We start from the raw sequence: 13,076 nt of genomic DNA on the forward strand, positions 1-13,076 counted from the left end.
GGCATTTGACTGTGTACTATCTTCATTTAGGTTACGCATTTTGTGCATCTATGGGCCAACGCAAGTACACACTGGACGTTTATTCCCTAGACGGTCGTCACGTGGTGCTTGGGGGGAATTTTAAGTGTTTTAGACACGCGGAAACGCGACATCATGTGCAAGACCCGGACTTGGGTCGACCTGAATGGAACACACGGGAGTTGAGTTGTATTAGTCCGAACACTTTTCGTATCGACTCTTACATGGATCTTCGTTTGTCTGGACGCGGTTAGATCGCGCCTATGTGCCAAGCAGTTTAGCTGCGTATGTCTCCTAATCTGATGTGATAACTTTACCTTCATCTCCTGCTTATATTTCCAATAATAGACCAGTTATGCTTGAAGTTTGCTTCCCTCCTTCCCCTACAGTAAAACCTTGGCGCCTCGACATCCATGTTCTGCATGACTCGCGCTCGCGCTCTTGTTTGTCAAGAGTCTTGCGCACCTCTCTTTCTGGAACTGACCCCGAGTCGTGGAACGCGCTCAAGGTGCAGTGGTGCCTATATTGTTCAGTTGAAGGACGTGCCCTGAGACGACGTATGTCAGAAGAACTAGGGGATACTGCCTCGAAGCTCCGTATTGCCCTTTGAGCCAATCGACTGAATCCGCTGATGTGGTCATGGCAGCGTAAGCTATATATACGGAGACATTTCCAACGCCTCATCGCAGCGTCGTCTTTATCAGCTGCTGCTTGGTGACGCAGACGTAATCCGTGTGCACGCCCTGGAGTCGGGCGTTTTACACGAAACCTGATTTTTAGACAGCCGAATCCATTATATTCTGAAGCCACAAAAGCACTTCCTGTTATGTCGCCTCCCGCAGCGTGATTCTTCACTATTTGTGACGCACTTTGGAAACATGAGGCGTACGACTATATATATATATATATATATATATATATATATATGCAAATGGGTCATGGTACTCAAGGATCTCATACAATGCTTAGCTGGCTGCCTCAGGTTCCACCTGAGGTGGCTGACTGTCTTTGTGCATGGCCGTCAGCTGATAGGTGAAGGCTGTATTGTCTTCCATGAAGCGTGGCTCGGCCCCAGGGCTGGACAGGTTGCCCGTTGAGGTTTATTTAACCTTCTGGGAAGATGTTGGTACCACTTTCGCTACTGTTATTTGACGCTGCTTTGAGAACTTTAAATTCTCGGTTCTCGCGACGGTAGCCTTGTGCTGATACCTAAGCACGATACATCATCAGTTCGTCCAGACGAATGGAGACAAGTAACGCTTCTCAACGTTGACTACAAAACATTCACAGCTGTCGTTACTCGACGCTTGAGAATCCTCATGCCTTCCTTAATAGGATATCATCAGGTAAGCTTGGTCCCTGGCAGAGAGATACATACGTCTCTCGTTCGTTACGGGTGAAATAATGACGTACACGCTGACCAGATCAGCACGTGGCATCTTGGTTTCAGTAGATCAAGAAAAAGCATTCAATCACCTTGAATATAGCGAACATAGTGTACTGTCCTCATTTCGCTTTTTCTTCAAATTTTTTTTCAACTTATTAGGAATGCCTATTTAGATATCCGAAGTACAACGTTTCTTGATGGACGTGAAAGTGCACCATTTCTGGTCACTCGTGGTGCTCGTCAAGGGTGCCCTCTATCCCCAGTACTCTTTGGGCTAAGCCTTGAGCCATTTCCGCGCTTGGTACTGAGAGACCCTTACGTGCGTGGTCTCCCACTGTCTGGCAGCGGTGTTGTGAAGGTGACAGACTTCGCCGATGACATCACATTGTATCTCGGGAATGAAGACAGCTTATCCCGTAGCCTTCGAATTTCGACTGAGTACGAAATACCTCAGGTGTTGTTTTTCAATTTTTCAAAATCTCGCTATTTGTACATTGGTTCCCCACAGGCAGCGCCTAATTCCCTTTTAAGCATGAAATGCTTTTAGCTCCCGTTGTCAGCGTCCTTCAAGAGATCTTGAGCCAAAATTCAGATCCGTTATCCGGGCACGCAAGACGATAATGGGTCGAGAATGAAACGAAAACATCCGGGCATCGTTGCGATAGCAAAACGAGATCATCCGGACAATCAGTCAAAATTAAGAAAATGCGGTCTCTGGCCCCCAAAATCTTGTACAGGACCGCATTACATACGCTAGTTACTGCCCAAAAAAGCTACAAGAGAAATATCCCTTCCGATTTCTTCCCAATGTTTGTTCACAATATCACTCAAGCTGTAACTTCTAGTACGCTGAAGTTGCATTTGTCATTTCCAATAGTGACGTTCAAAAGGCAGATACAATGCACCATACGCTTGATTGTCATCTTTTGGCGCTCAGACAGGGTTGCCTGTGCTCTTTTCAACGCCAGCGGTCCGTGAGTTTCGCGGCGCGGGTTTTGCGGGTGAGCCAGCATTCCTTCCGTCTTCAAAATATGTAAGGCTTTCATTTCTTGAAGATGTAAGGCGAAATATTCCGAATGCTCAAGGGTATCATTTACCCTTTTCGAAAGAAGGTACAGTCTGTATTTTGCAGCAATATGTGTTCAAGAAGGTCAATCAGAAAATTGTAGAGCAACATACACACACGCACTCCCCCCCCCCCCCCCCCCCCCACACACACACACACACATGTATTGGGGACGTGCGGGCAGTTGGTAGATAGATGATGCGCTGGTTTGCGGAACGAAGTGCCTTCAAGTCACCGGACGCGGAAAGAAAAACTGAAAAAAAAAAACGAACTGCAGAGAGAGAACCACGCTGATTTCTATTTTTAGCACCAGTGAATACACACACGCACGTCGGCACGCGAGCACGCGGTTCCGTTTCGGCTGTTTCATGACCCCCCGAAGTTAAAGGAGGCAAACTGAACAAGCGTGTCGCTCGCGTGCAAACGACGCGTAGAAGACAACTGCACAGAGAAAAACAAATATAAGAAACACCAGAGGTGGGAAGGAAACAAGGCCATCGTTGAAGGCGGGCTTGTCCGTCATTCTCTGATTCCACTGGCAGCTGCAAGCGCGTTGTTTAGTTTTTCGCTCAGGTAAAGTACAAGAGAATATAGGAAAGCGTTTTGAATTTTTTGCTTTCTCCATAAAGCTATCAATCACTCACTTTGTTTAGTACTCTACACGGGCTAGCATGAAGCTGCAACTGTTTGAAACATTTTCTCGCTCAAACTAGATTGACTTTTATTCGTTTGCAAATGTAAATATCTAAAGAAGTTTTGAAACAAACACATCTCCTAATTAGACATCAGAAGAGGCTACAGCGACAAGATAAATCAATACTCACGATGTGACAGCGAGTATTCACGAAAGACGGCTTCTTCAGAGTTGTCCATGACTCACCCCGTGCAGCTGGCAATACGTTGGCACGTTTTGTGGAATAACTGGCAACAAGATTTCCCACAAAGCCAGCTCGCTCCGCCTACCAAGTCCAGCATGTGTCCGAACCAGTCAAGGCCTTATGCATTGCGCCAACTTGATTAGGTTAGAATCTGGGGTTTTAGTTGCCAAAACCACGATCTGATTATGAGGCGCACCGTAGTGGGGGACTCTGTATTAACATTTACAACCTGGGGTTCTCTTACCTGTACCCAATGCACGGTACACGTGTAATTTTGCATTTCGCCTACATCAAAATGAGGCTGCCGCGACTTCGTGCTTAGCAGTGTAACGACGCCAAAGCCACTAAGCAGCCACGGCGGATTGAGGCAACTTTGACTAATTGCTCATAGTAATACATTAGAACAGTGGAATACAGCGGAATTTGTCCATTATTGTCTGCGCTATCGCCCCATTGAGGAACACTATCGCACGCTCACTATGCAACAGTGGGACGAACTTTGTAATTCGGTCGATGGGCAAATGCGCACGGGAGGCAAGTGGAACCTCCTGAAGCAGCTCCTATAGACGAATCGGCCTCCAAGGCCAACCAGAGACTAACTAATGGGCAGGATTTTGCACGAAGCCAAGCGGGAAAGCTCCACCGTGCAGGACATTATCCAGTCGTTGGCCGACAGATACCTACCCACAGGCCCCTCGGGTGACGCGGACTATCCCCGCTACCGGGGTCTCCAGCGGGAGGACCTGGACGCTCATTTCTCTAAAAACGAGGTCAGGGAAGCGCTTTTTACCCTGAATGGCTGATCGTCCCCGGGGCCGGACGGAATTTCGAACAGGATTCTTCGCAATCTGGACGAAAAGGCCATCTCCACGTTAACAGACGAGATCAATCGCGTGTGGGACTCGGGTGACGTCAAGGAGGATTAGAAGGTCGCGTCGGTAGTTCTCATTCCAAAACCAGGTGGGACTCCCGGACTAAACAACCTGCGACCAATCTCGCTCACTTCGTGCGTGGGAAAGATCACACAACACGCCCTTCACAACTGGATATCTAGGTAAATTAAGAAACGCGAACTCTTCCCCTACAACATAGTGGGCTTTCGTCCGTCCCTGTCATCTCAGGACGTCATGAAACTCATTAAACACCAAATCATCGATAGGGGCACCAGAGACGTCAGGGGTATCCTAGTGCTGGATCTTGAAAAGGCCTTCGATAAAATTTCCCATAGGCACATCCTCGATTCCGTTACGGACATGGACCTTGGATCCAAGTTTCACGGTTCGTCAGTTCGTTCCTTCGGGGCAGGCGCGCCACTCTCAAGGTGGGCGAGGTAAAGTCTGATCCCTTCGAGCTGGGGGCAAGGGGAACCCCTCAGGGATCGGTTATCTCGCCACTTCCCTTCAACATCGCCATGCGAGGTCACTCCACTAGTCTATCCGAGGTGGACGGCATTAATCACGCTCTTTACGCCGACAACATCACTGTGTGGTGCGATGGCGGCAGTGAAGGCAGAGTCGAGAAATCCCTAAAGGCGGCCCTGAGCTCCACGGAGGATTTCTTGGCGGGCATGGGGCGCCGGCTCTCCCCGCCTAAAGGCCGTTTCACATGGTGCGATTTTGCACTGCGATTATCGCACCGGAAGTGCGATTTCCGTCGCATGCGACGAAAATCGCAGTCGCAGGGCCGATTCTGCGATTTTCGGCTGCGACCAACCGGTTGGTCGCAGCGTCGCAACGTCGCAGCAATCGCTGCGATTTTTCCGTCGAAATTGCGCCGAGAGGTATTTCGCGGTCTGTTTTGAAAAATGGCGGCGGTCGCTCAACGCAACGTTTATAGATACTTTTTTGTCTATAAATATTAGATCAACGAGCCTCGAACAGTGCAACTAATTGAGTGGAGCCTTGGATTGCGCAATCGGTACGTAACATCAGCACCGACACGCGAACAGTGCAGATAAAAACTCGGTCAGATTTGGTTCTGTGATTTCTACGAGTTTGTTGACACGCTACGTTGCTAATCTGGCGACGCTGTTTTTTAGGTTGGCTTCGGGTGCTGATAGTACGTACTTTTGCGTGATTTTCCGTTATTCACACGCGCTGCGAGTTGGTAAATACTACGAGGTGTCTCTCACGGGAAGGCATGGCCTTCGGATGTCGTCCCAATTTTCTGGTTCTGGAGACAACTCGCGATATACGAAAACGCCACAGTTTTATCGCCGTATGCTTTTACGGACGGAACAATTTAAAGAATATGCAACTACGGACAAATGCTGTGGTCGCGCGTATAGCGTGACCAAATGCTTGGTCACGCTATACGCGCGACCATTTAGTTGCAGTTGGTTGGTTAGGGCTTTCATGCGCATTTTCCCCAATGAATTATCTCATTTCAAGGTTCTGTTACTTCCGCTGCGAGACGCAAAGCGAACGTTCAAACTGGATATCGTAATGAATGTTCTACAATAGCATATTTCATGCTTTGACTGCGAATAAGCAGTATTGCCAATTTATTTTCGAAGCAATATTTAAACAGTTTTTTTTCTAATTTTTCTGATGCATCATTTTTCTCCTGAATAAAAAAACCAATAAACCTTCAGTGTGTTGCAGACTTTGTATCCTTACTGCATCTGTATTAACCGTCACATTAAAAGGTAATTGCACATTTCGCTTACTTCAGTGCATCGAATTACTTTTGTTTATGCTGGTTGTAACATATCGCAGTACTCTAAGAAACTACTTAGCCATAAACATCCTTGCCTTCTCTTGCTTCTCTGTCTCTACTTCCTGTAAAACACATGCAATAATGCGAAAAGCAGGCGAACACCTTGTTTTTATAAGCAGTAGATAACTCATTAAACAAAAGCAGATCAAAATTGTGCAGTGAAGTCAGCCGGTTGCATTCCTTCATATGAATGATAGTATCTTTTCAAGTGTGGGTGCGTCTTGCATGTCCACAGCTCATAAAGTGTGCAGACTCATCACGAGGCGTAGGTATAGCCCATCAAGATGGAGGCAATGTTGCTAATGAGTCTGCACTTACATGTATTACAGCATAAACTCGTATAACCATAAGCCATCATTACTCAATCGAGCTTGCTCAGTCATATTCACCAAAATTCTACTTATCCGAGCTTGCTCCGACTCATATTCACCAAAATTGTACTTGGCCGAGCTTGATCTGACTAATATTCACAAAGATTCTACTCAGGCAAGCTTGCACCGAGTCATATTCACCAAATATCTACTTAGCCAAGCTTGCTCCGACTTATATTCATCAAAATTCTACTCAGGTGAGCTTGCACTGAGTCATATTCACCAAAAATCTACTTGCCGAGCTTGCTTTGACTCATATTCACTAAAATTATACTTGGATCAGCTTTCCCCGACTACCACATGACAATATTCACTGAAAGTTTACTCAACTGAGCTTGCTCTTACTCGTATTCACCAAAATTCGACTCAGTCAGGCTGAAACGAACTCAGACTCACGGTTAGTTCGAAGTCTTAGTGAGCCGACGTTTGAGTGAGTTCACCGTGCTATGTATACATTACATTATGTGACCTGTGCGGTGAATAAGCAAACAATGTCTATGAGTACGTGTTGCATCGGGTGAAATAAGGACAACTGTAAACACTGCAGTTAGTTTTCTAGAGTTCAACTGACCGTTGCGTGAAAGCTTCGCCTCATGTCGATTCAAGCAAGTGCATTGGATCTGCATCATATTTTTTGCCAATCCTGCTGTCTGTCCTAACCATTACTGGGTGACCACATTTTGTACATTTCAACACACAGTTTAAGAAATGACTGTAGTGCAATATATTAAAAAAAGATTCTTGCATCACTGCACGTATAACAATCAGAACATGACACAAACACATGCACATCTTCTTCTTCTTCTTTCTGGGGTTTTACGTGCCAAAACCAGTTCTGATTATGAGGCACGCCGTAGTGGAGGGCTCCGGATTAATTTTGACCACCTGGGGTTCTTTAACGTGCACTACAACGCAAGCACACGGGCGTTTTTGCATTTCGCCTCCATCGAAATGCGGCCGCCGCGGCCGGGATTCGATCCCGCGATCTCGAGCTCAGCAGCGCAACGCCTTAGCTGACTGAGCTACCCCGGCGGGTACACATGCACATAAGATGCACACAAATGATAAATACATAAACAGATGGAATCAGCTAGCCACCACCTATTGAAAAAAAAAGAAAAAGCACAGGACTACGCATAACCATTCCCCTTGCCAGGTACATGGGCTATAGGAGAAACACACGTGCAACCTAGCAGTTACCTCGTGGTAGCAGCTATGGATGCTTTTGCATTCGCAGCTGGCCACTCAACCACTCAAGTGTGCACTTGTACTTAGGCACACTTTTTATTGTCTGTATCTCAAAAATTTAATGTGGCTCCTTAAAATTTTGAGAATGTTTGGATTCTGAGGCTTGCAAAGGTAAATATTTTTATTCCATTTTCGTTCAAGGTGAAGGCTCATACAAAGATTAGAGATATTGTCAGTGCCCCTCACTTTCTCTCAGAACATAAGTGGTCTGTTATTGAGATACTAGCAGCTTTTCAACAGCACGAAAGGGAATCAGCTTCCCCTGTTTTCAGCACTTTCCTTGCACTTTCTTATTTTGGTCAAATAACCCAGTTTGAAATGGCTCCAGTTAGCATGCTCTAACATTGGTCTAATATAGGTTAAGTACATGACTAGCTTAACAGACTGGGATGCTGGCTTTCATTTCCAGGAAAGGAATCATAGCACCTGCTCCAGTTGCATGTTTTTGGTTATCAGGAATATTCAGCTTCACTTTTAAGATAACGTGCTGAAGCAGGTAGAAGCACACGCATGCCATTAGCGGATAGTTTCGATAGCTTCTTACCTTACACTTGCCACCATGAATACAAAATTTTAGCGTTCTATTTTGTTATTAAACAAACAAACGTACTCCTAACAAGGTATTTTAATGTTAGCCGTGTGGCTACGCCGCTGCGCTACGTACTGCAGCATATTAACTTAAGCTTCTTGATACAGATTCACAGCACACTAACAGCGCAAGAAACAGGACGAGAAAATAGACGATGCCCATGTCTGCCAGCATGATACGATACTACGTACACAAGTGACTGCAGCTCCTAAAAAAAAAAAATGTGGTGTCGGCTTTTACTCCTTTCGAAATATTCAGAGAGCACTTGTATGAATAATTACAGCACAGGCGCCGAGACGGACGAGCCAGGCTAGCGCTAAGATAAACGTTCACAACACAAATTCCATTGCACGTTCAGTAATTACACACAGATCATTTGCGGCTTTGTTCAGAGGCAGACGTGAGCTTTTGGGTTGGTGCTTGCTGCTAAGTTTTGTGCAAGAATATTGCTAGGAGCAGGAACCACTAATGCGCAATCACGAGCAATACACACACACATCCGTTTTTCAGAAGCTGACGTTAATCACAGGTAGCGCGCGGGTCTCTGCGTTGACATGACGACTCCGCCGAATCCCGAATACTGCGTATGCGATGACAACAGCTATAGGGGCTTGTTGATAGGTCCTCTTGTAATTATTTAACCGCAGGTAGAACGACGCAGGCATAAAACACACACGAGACAGCACACAACGCTGAACGACGACCTGCGAACAGCTGTTTACGTCCGCCATTTCTCCTCGTATTGAACTTCACAAACCGCTGTTGCGCACTCCAAAACAAACTAAACTTTGAAGCGTTTTTAAACTACAAAACGCACGTATTATTTGATCCTAATAAAGAGAGGTCAATTATATTATAACGCGCACGTCTTTTTCAGTACATTAAACAAATTTATTCGGCGTGTGCGACAAAATCTGGCAGCAAGCAACCCTGGGCGTCGCATAATCGCATTGTTGACATCGCACCATGTGAAATGGCCGTTGCGAATTTGGCATCTGCGAAAATCGCAGTACAAAATCGCACCATGTGAAACAGCCTTAAGTCCGAACTCCTTTTGTATCGACCGACCAGGAGGGGGTACATCCCCAAGAGTCAGGTGCCTCTCGAAAAGACCGACATTTCTATTCTCACGGCTATCGGGCAGGTCATTCCCAAGGTGGAGGTCATCCGCGTACTCGGTATGCTCATCGAGGCAAATGGTTGTAATGGACAGACGATCACCCGTATCGCCACCAAAACGGACAACATGGTCAGGCTCATCACTAGGGTCTCCAGCAGTCGCGAAGGGCTAGGGGAGGACAACCTCCTCAGGTTGTACCACGCCTTCCTAATGAGCCACATCACGTACGTGGTCACCGCGCATCACTGGCACGGATACGAGAGGGCAAAGCTCGAAGCGCTGATGCGCAAGAGCATCAAAAAGGTGCTCGGCATCCCCATGGCCGCCAGCACGGAGAAGCTCATGCAGCTGGGAGTCCACAACACTCTCGACGAGGCTGTCGAGGCACAGCAAACGGCCCAGGTCGTCTGGCTCTCTTCCTCGCCTGCGGGGAGGCGGATCTTGGAGCCGCTGGGCTGCAATCTTACTGCCGTCAGGGAGAGGTGGTGCGCGCTCGATGCGGAGACGCGGGAGGCCGTCACGGTCTCGCCGTTCCCGCGCAACGTGCACCCGCAACACAATGTAGGCAGACGCAGGGCCCGGGTGGCCGCACTTCTCAGATCCGTCGCTGGCGATCCGCGATCGGTAGCGTTCGTCGACGCCACCCAATACGGTTCATCCGACCGATTCGTGGCGGCCGTGGTAGATCACAGGGGCAACCTCCTCAACGCCGCGTCGGTGCAGGGCTCGTCTCCGGCACTGGCGGAGCAGGTCGCGTTGGCCCTCGCCCTCCGGGATGCGAGCAGGCCACAGATTTACACGGATTCCCGGGAGGCGGTCAGGGCCTTCACCACGGGTTTGGTCTCGAGGAAAGCGGCCTCCCTGCTTTGCGACAGGAACGTCTCTACCCACGTCATCACTTGTTTCCCGGCGCACATGGGGCCTCAGGTCTCCCCCGTCGTTCCCAACGCCAACGAGCTGGCCCATGCCCGCGAGCGCGAAATCACCCACCGCACCGGGGAAACGCCGCTCGAGGGCGCGGACGCGGGGCTCCACAAGGACTTGCTCTACATGTTTAACGAGATTTCAAAGCACTATCAGCTCAGCAGGAGGGTCTATCCCCCGCCACACGCCAAGCTCTCCAGGCCTCAGTCTTCCACCCTTCGCATGCTGCAGACCGGGTCCTATCCCAGCCTAGCCAGGGTCAGCAGGTACGCGGACTTGTTCGAGCCCGATTGTCCGGATTGCGCCGATCCCTTCTGCACTTCAGAAAACATGCTCTGGTGGTGTCCCTCGTTACGGGACCACGATAATCTCACCACGGAAGAAGAGTGGGCGAAGGCGCTCAAGAGCTCCGACCTCGCCGCTCCGCTACGGGCTGTCCAGAGCACCCGCGACGCGGCGGTCAGGCACGGCCTGCCCGTCCCGACGGGGGAGCGGCCCGCGGTGGCTCCTCCCCCGTAAGGCATTCACGGAGTCGCTCCTCAGGACCTAAAATAAAGTTCATTGCCTGCCTGCCGGCCTGTCTGCGCTACCTCCACCCAATTAGGATCACAAACTGAGCAAGTTGGCAACGATTCATTGCGAGCGGTACTGCTTAGGACAAGGACAGAAAGAGGTGAATCACAGGCCCACATACGCGAGGTTGCTTTGAATAAGGATTCCAGCAGCTAGTCGGTCGTGTCGCCTCACCTCCTTTCTGTCCTGTTCGTATAGTCTTATAGTATAGTTGGTGCGCTATTGTAATTATGTATCAGCTAGGTCGGATGAAATTGCTGTTGACCTTGTACTTCTCGTGTTTCGGGCTCTTGGTGAAGCAAACTTCGTGAAATGTTGCGTGTGTACTGTAAAATAAGAAGCAGTAGGGCTGTGGCTATGAGAGAGAGAACGATGACGAGAGAGATAAACCTTGTTTGGGTACTCGATCGGCTTTGCTACCTCTCGCTGCTCTATCGTTCTGGTCGCGAACGCTTACTTCCCAAAGTGCTTGGCGACATTTGGTGGAGGTGCTGGTCCTTTTCCAAACCCGGAACTCCGAAGCCGGACGATCCCGGTCGCATCTACCATGCCTGAGGAGATTAGTTCTACCGATCCACCCCAGGCCCCGCCTCCGGTCGTCTGTCCTGGTGCGCCACGCCAACGGGATCCTCCCATATTCATTGGCACTGACGGTCATGACGTAGAGGAGTGGCTGTCATCGTACAACCGAGTGAGTGCCCACAACAAATCGACTGAAGCTGACAAGCTTGGTTACGTACAATTCTACCTTTCTGGAGTCGCCCATCTTTGGTTCAGAAACCATGAGGCTGCCTTTTCACCTGGACAGCATTCCGAACGACACTTCAAGAAGTCTTCGGTCGCCTTGCTGTGCGCAAACTTCGGGCTGAACAACAGCTTCGCTGTCGTGCCCAACAAAAGGGCGAAACCTTTAGCAGCTACATTGAAGATGTAGTTGACATTTGCCGGCGTATCAACTTAGATATGACCGAAGATGACAAGATCAAGAGCATCTTGAAAGGCACAGAAGATGACGCCTTCCAAATGCTCTTGGCAAAGAATCCTCAGACGGTCAACGACCTCATAACGCTTTGCCAGAGCTATGAAGAGCTACGCAAACAACGGCTTTCTACGCACCAAGCTCTCACTCCGGACGTCGCGCTTTCAGCTCTGAGTGACGGTGCCGGTGCTACTCCTTGCAGTTCAGCAATCTTCAACCAAATCAAGCAATTTGTACACGAAGAAGTGGCACGCCAACTCTCTTCTGCCAGCCAGTCAAGCGTCAGAGTCGCCCTTGTCTCCAGATCTCCGTCAGGTGGTACAAGAACAAGTCGCTAACGCCGTACTACTTGCTCATCAAACGCCTCCTACGCCTGTTCCACTTACGTACGCTGCGGTTGTCGCGAATCCAAGGCCTCCATCTGCAGCTATTCAATCCAGACTTGCCAGAACCTTTCCCTCACCTCCGCAAGCAGCTGCAACATATGCATCTACAAGCAGCTCCTGGCCGCCGCAGCAGCCCGTGCGCCCAGCCTCGCCAATATTTTCATCAGTCTCCGCCCGCTGTTCTCAATTCATGGCGCATCCCGTGACAACCGGCCTATCTGTTAATCGTGCGGCCTACCTGGGCATGTAGCACGGCTTTGCCGCCGGCGCGGATGGTATCCTTCGTATTCTCCGAGGGCACAAAGTAACAGTTTCGACTCTCCGTTCCGTTCCTCTACTGCCGCTCAGCCCTTCGAAGCCTCGCCTCCTGCTTCCCGAACCTTCAATACCCGTCGGTCTCCGTCTCCCCGTCGGCGTTCTTTGTTACCGCTTATCCGTCGCCCTGAAGTTATCCGAGAAGAAAACTAAGGACCTCAGTTCCGGAGGCAAGAACAGCGATCTCAACGAACTCCTCAAGACCGCATTTATTTCCTGCGAACGTCCTTGAAGTTTATGCAGAAGACATTGCCGTTCATGCGCTTGTAGACACGGGAGCAGCAATATCAGTGATTTCGGACCAGCTTCGTCTTAAACTTAGAAAAGTCGTGACGCCACATTCTACCACGCTTACTTCCCAAAGTGCTTCGCGACACATGACATTCCTAATTTAGTTTTAATAACAAACAACGCTTATAGTAAATTGATTCCACCCGCCAACAGTCCAAGAACGATTTTGGTTTCAGAGACTACCAATGTAACTAGTTTCTCGAACAAAAGACT

The 13,076-nt window shown here is 48.9% G+C and overlaps 1 protein-coding gene across 1 annotated transcript in view; it reads right to left on the reverse strand.

Moving 5' to 3' along the window:
* Window positions 1–698: 698 nt before the first annotated feature.
* Window positions 699–13,076, reverse strand: part of LOC125943518 (uncharacterized) — a 45,984-nt gene continuing 33,606 nt past the window's right edge. Inside the window, exon 3 of the mRNA XM_049662873.1 lies at window positions 699–761. Coding sequence (XP_049518830.1) covers window positions 699–761 — 63 coding nt within the window. The remainder of the gene's footprint in view (window positions 762–13,076) is intronic.

The sequence above is a fragment of the Dermacentor silvarum genome, chromosome 2 (assembly GCF_013339745.2).
Source record: "Dermacentor silvarum isolate Dsil-2018 chromosome 2, BIME_Dsil_1.4, whole genome shotgun sequence".
Lineage (NCBI taxonomy): Eukaryota > Metazoa > Arthropoda > Arachnida > Ixodida > Ixodidae > Dermacentor > Dermacentor silvarum.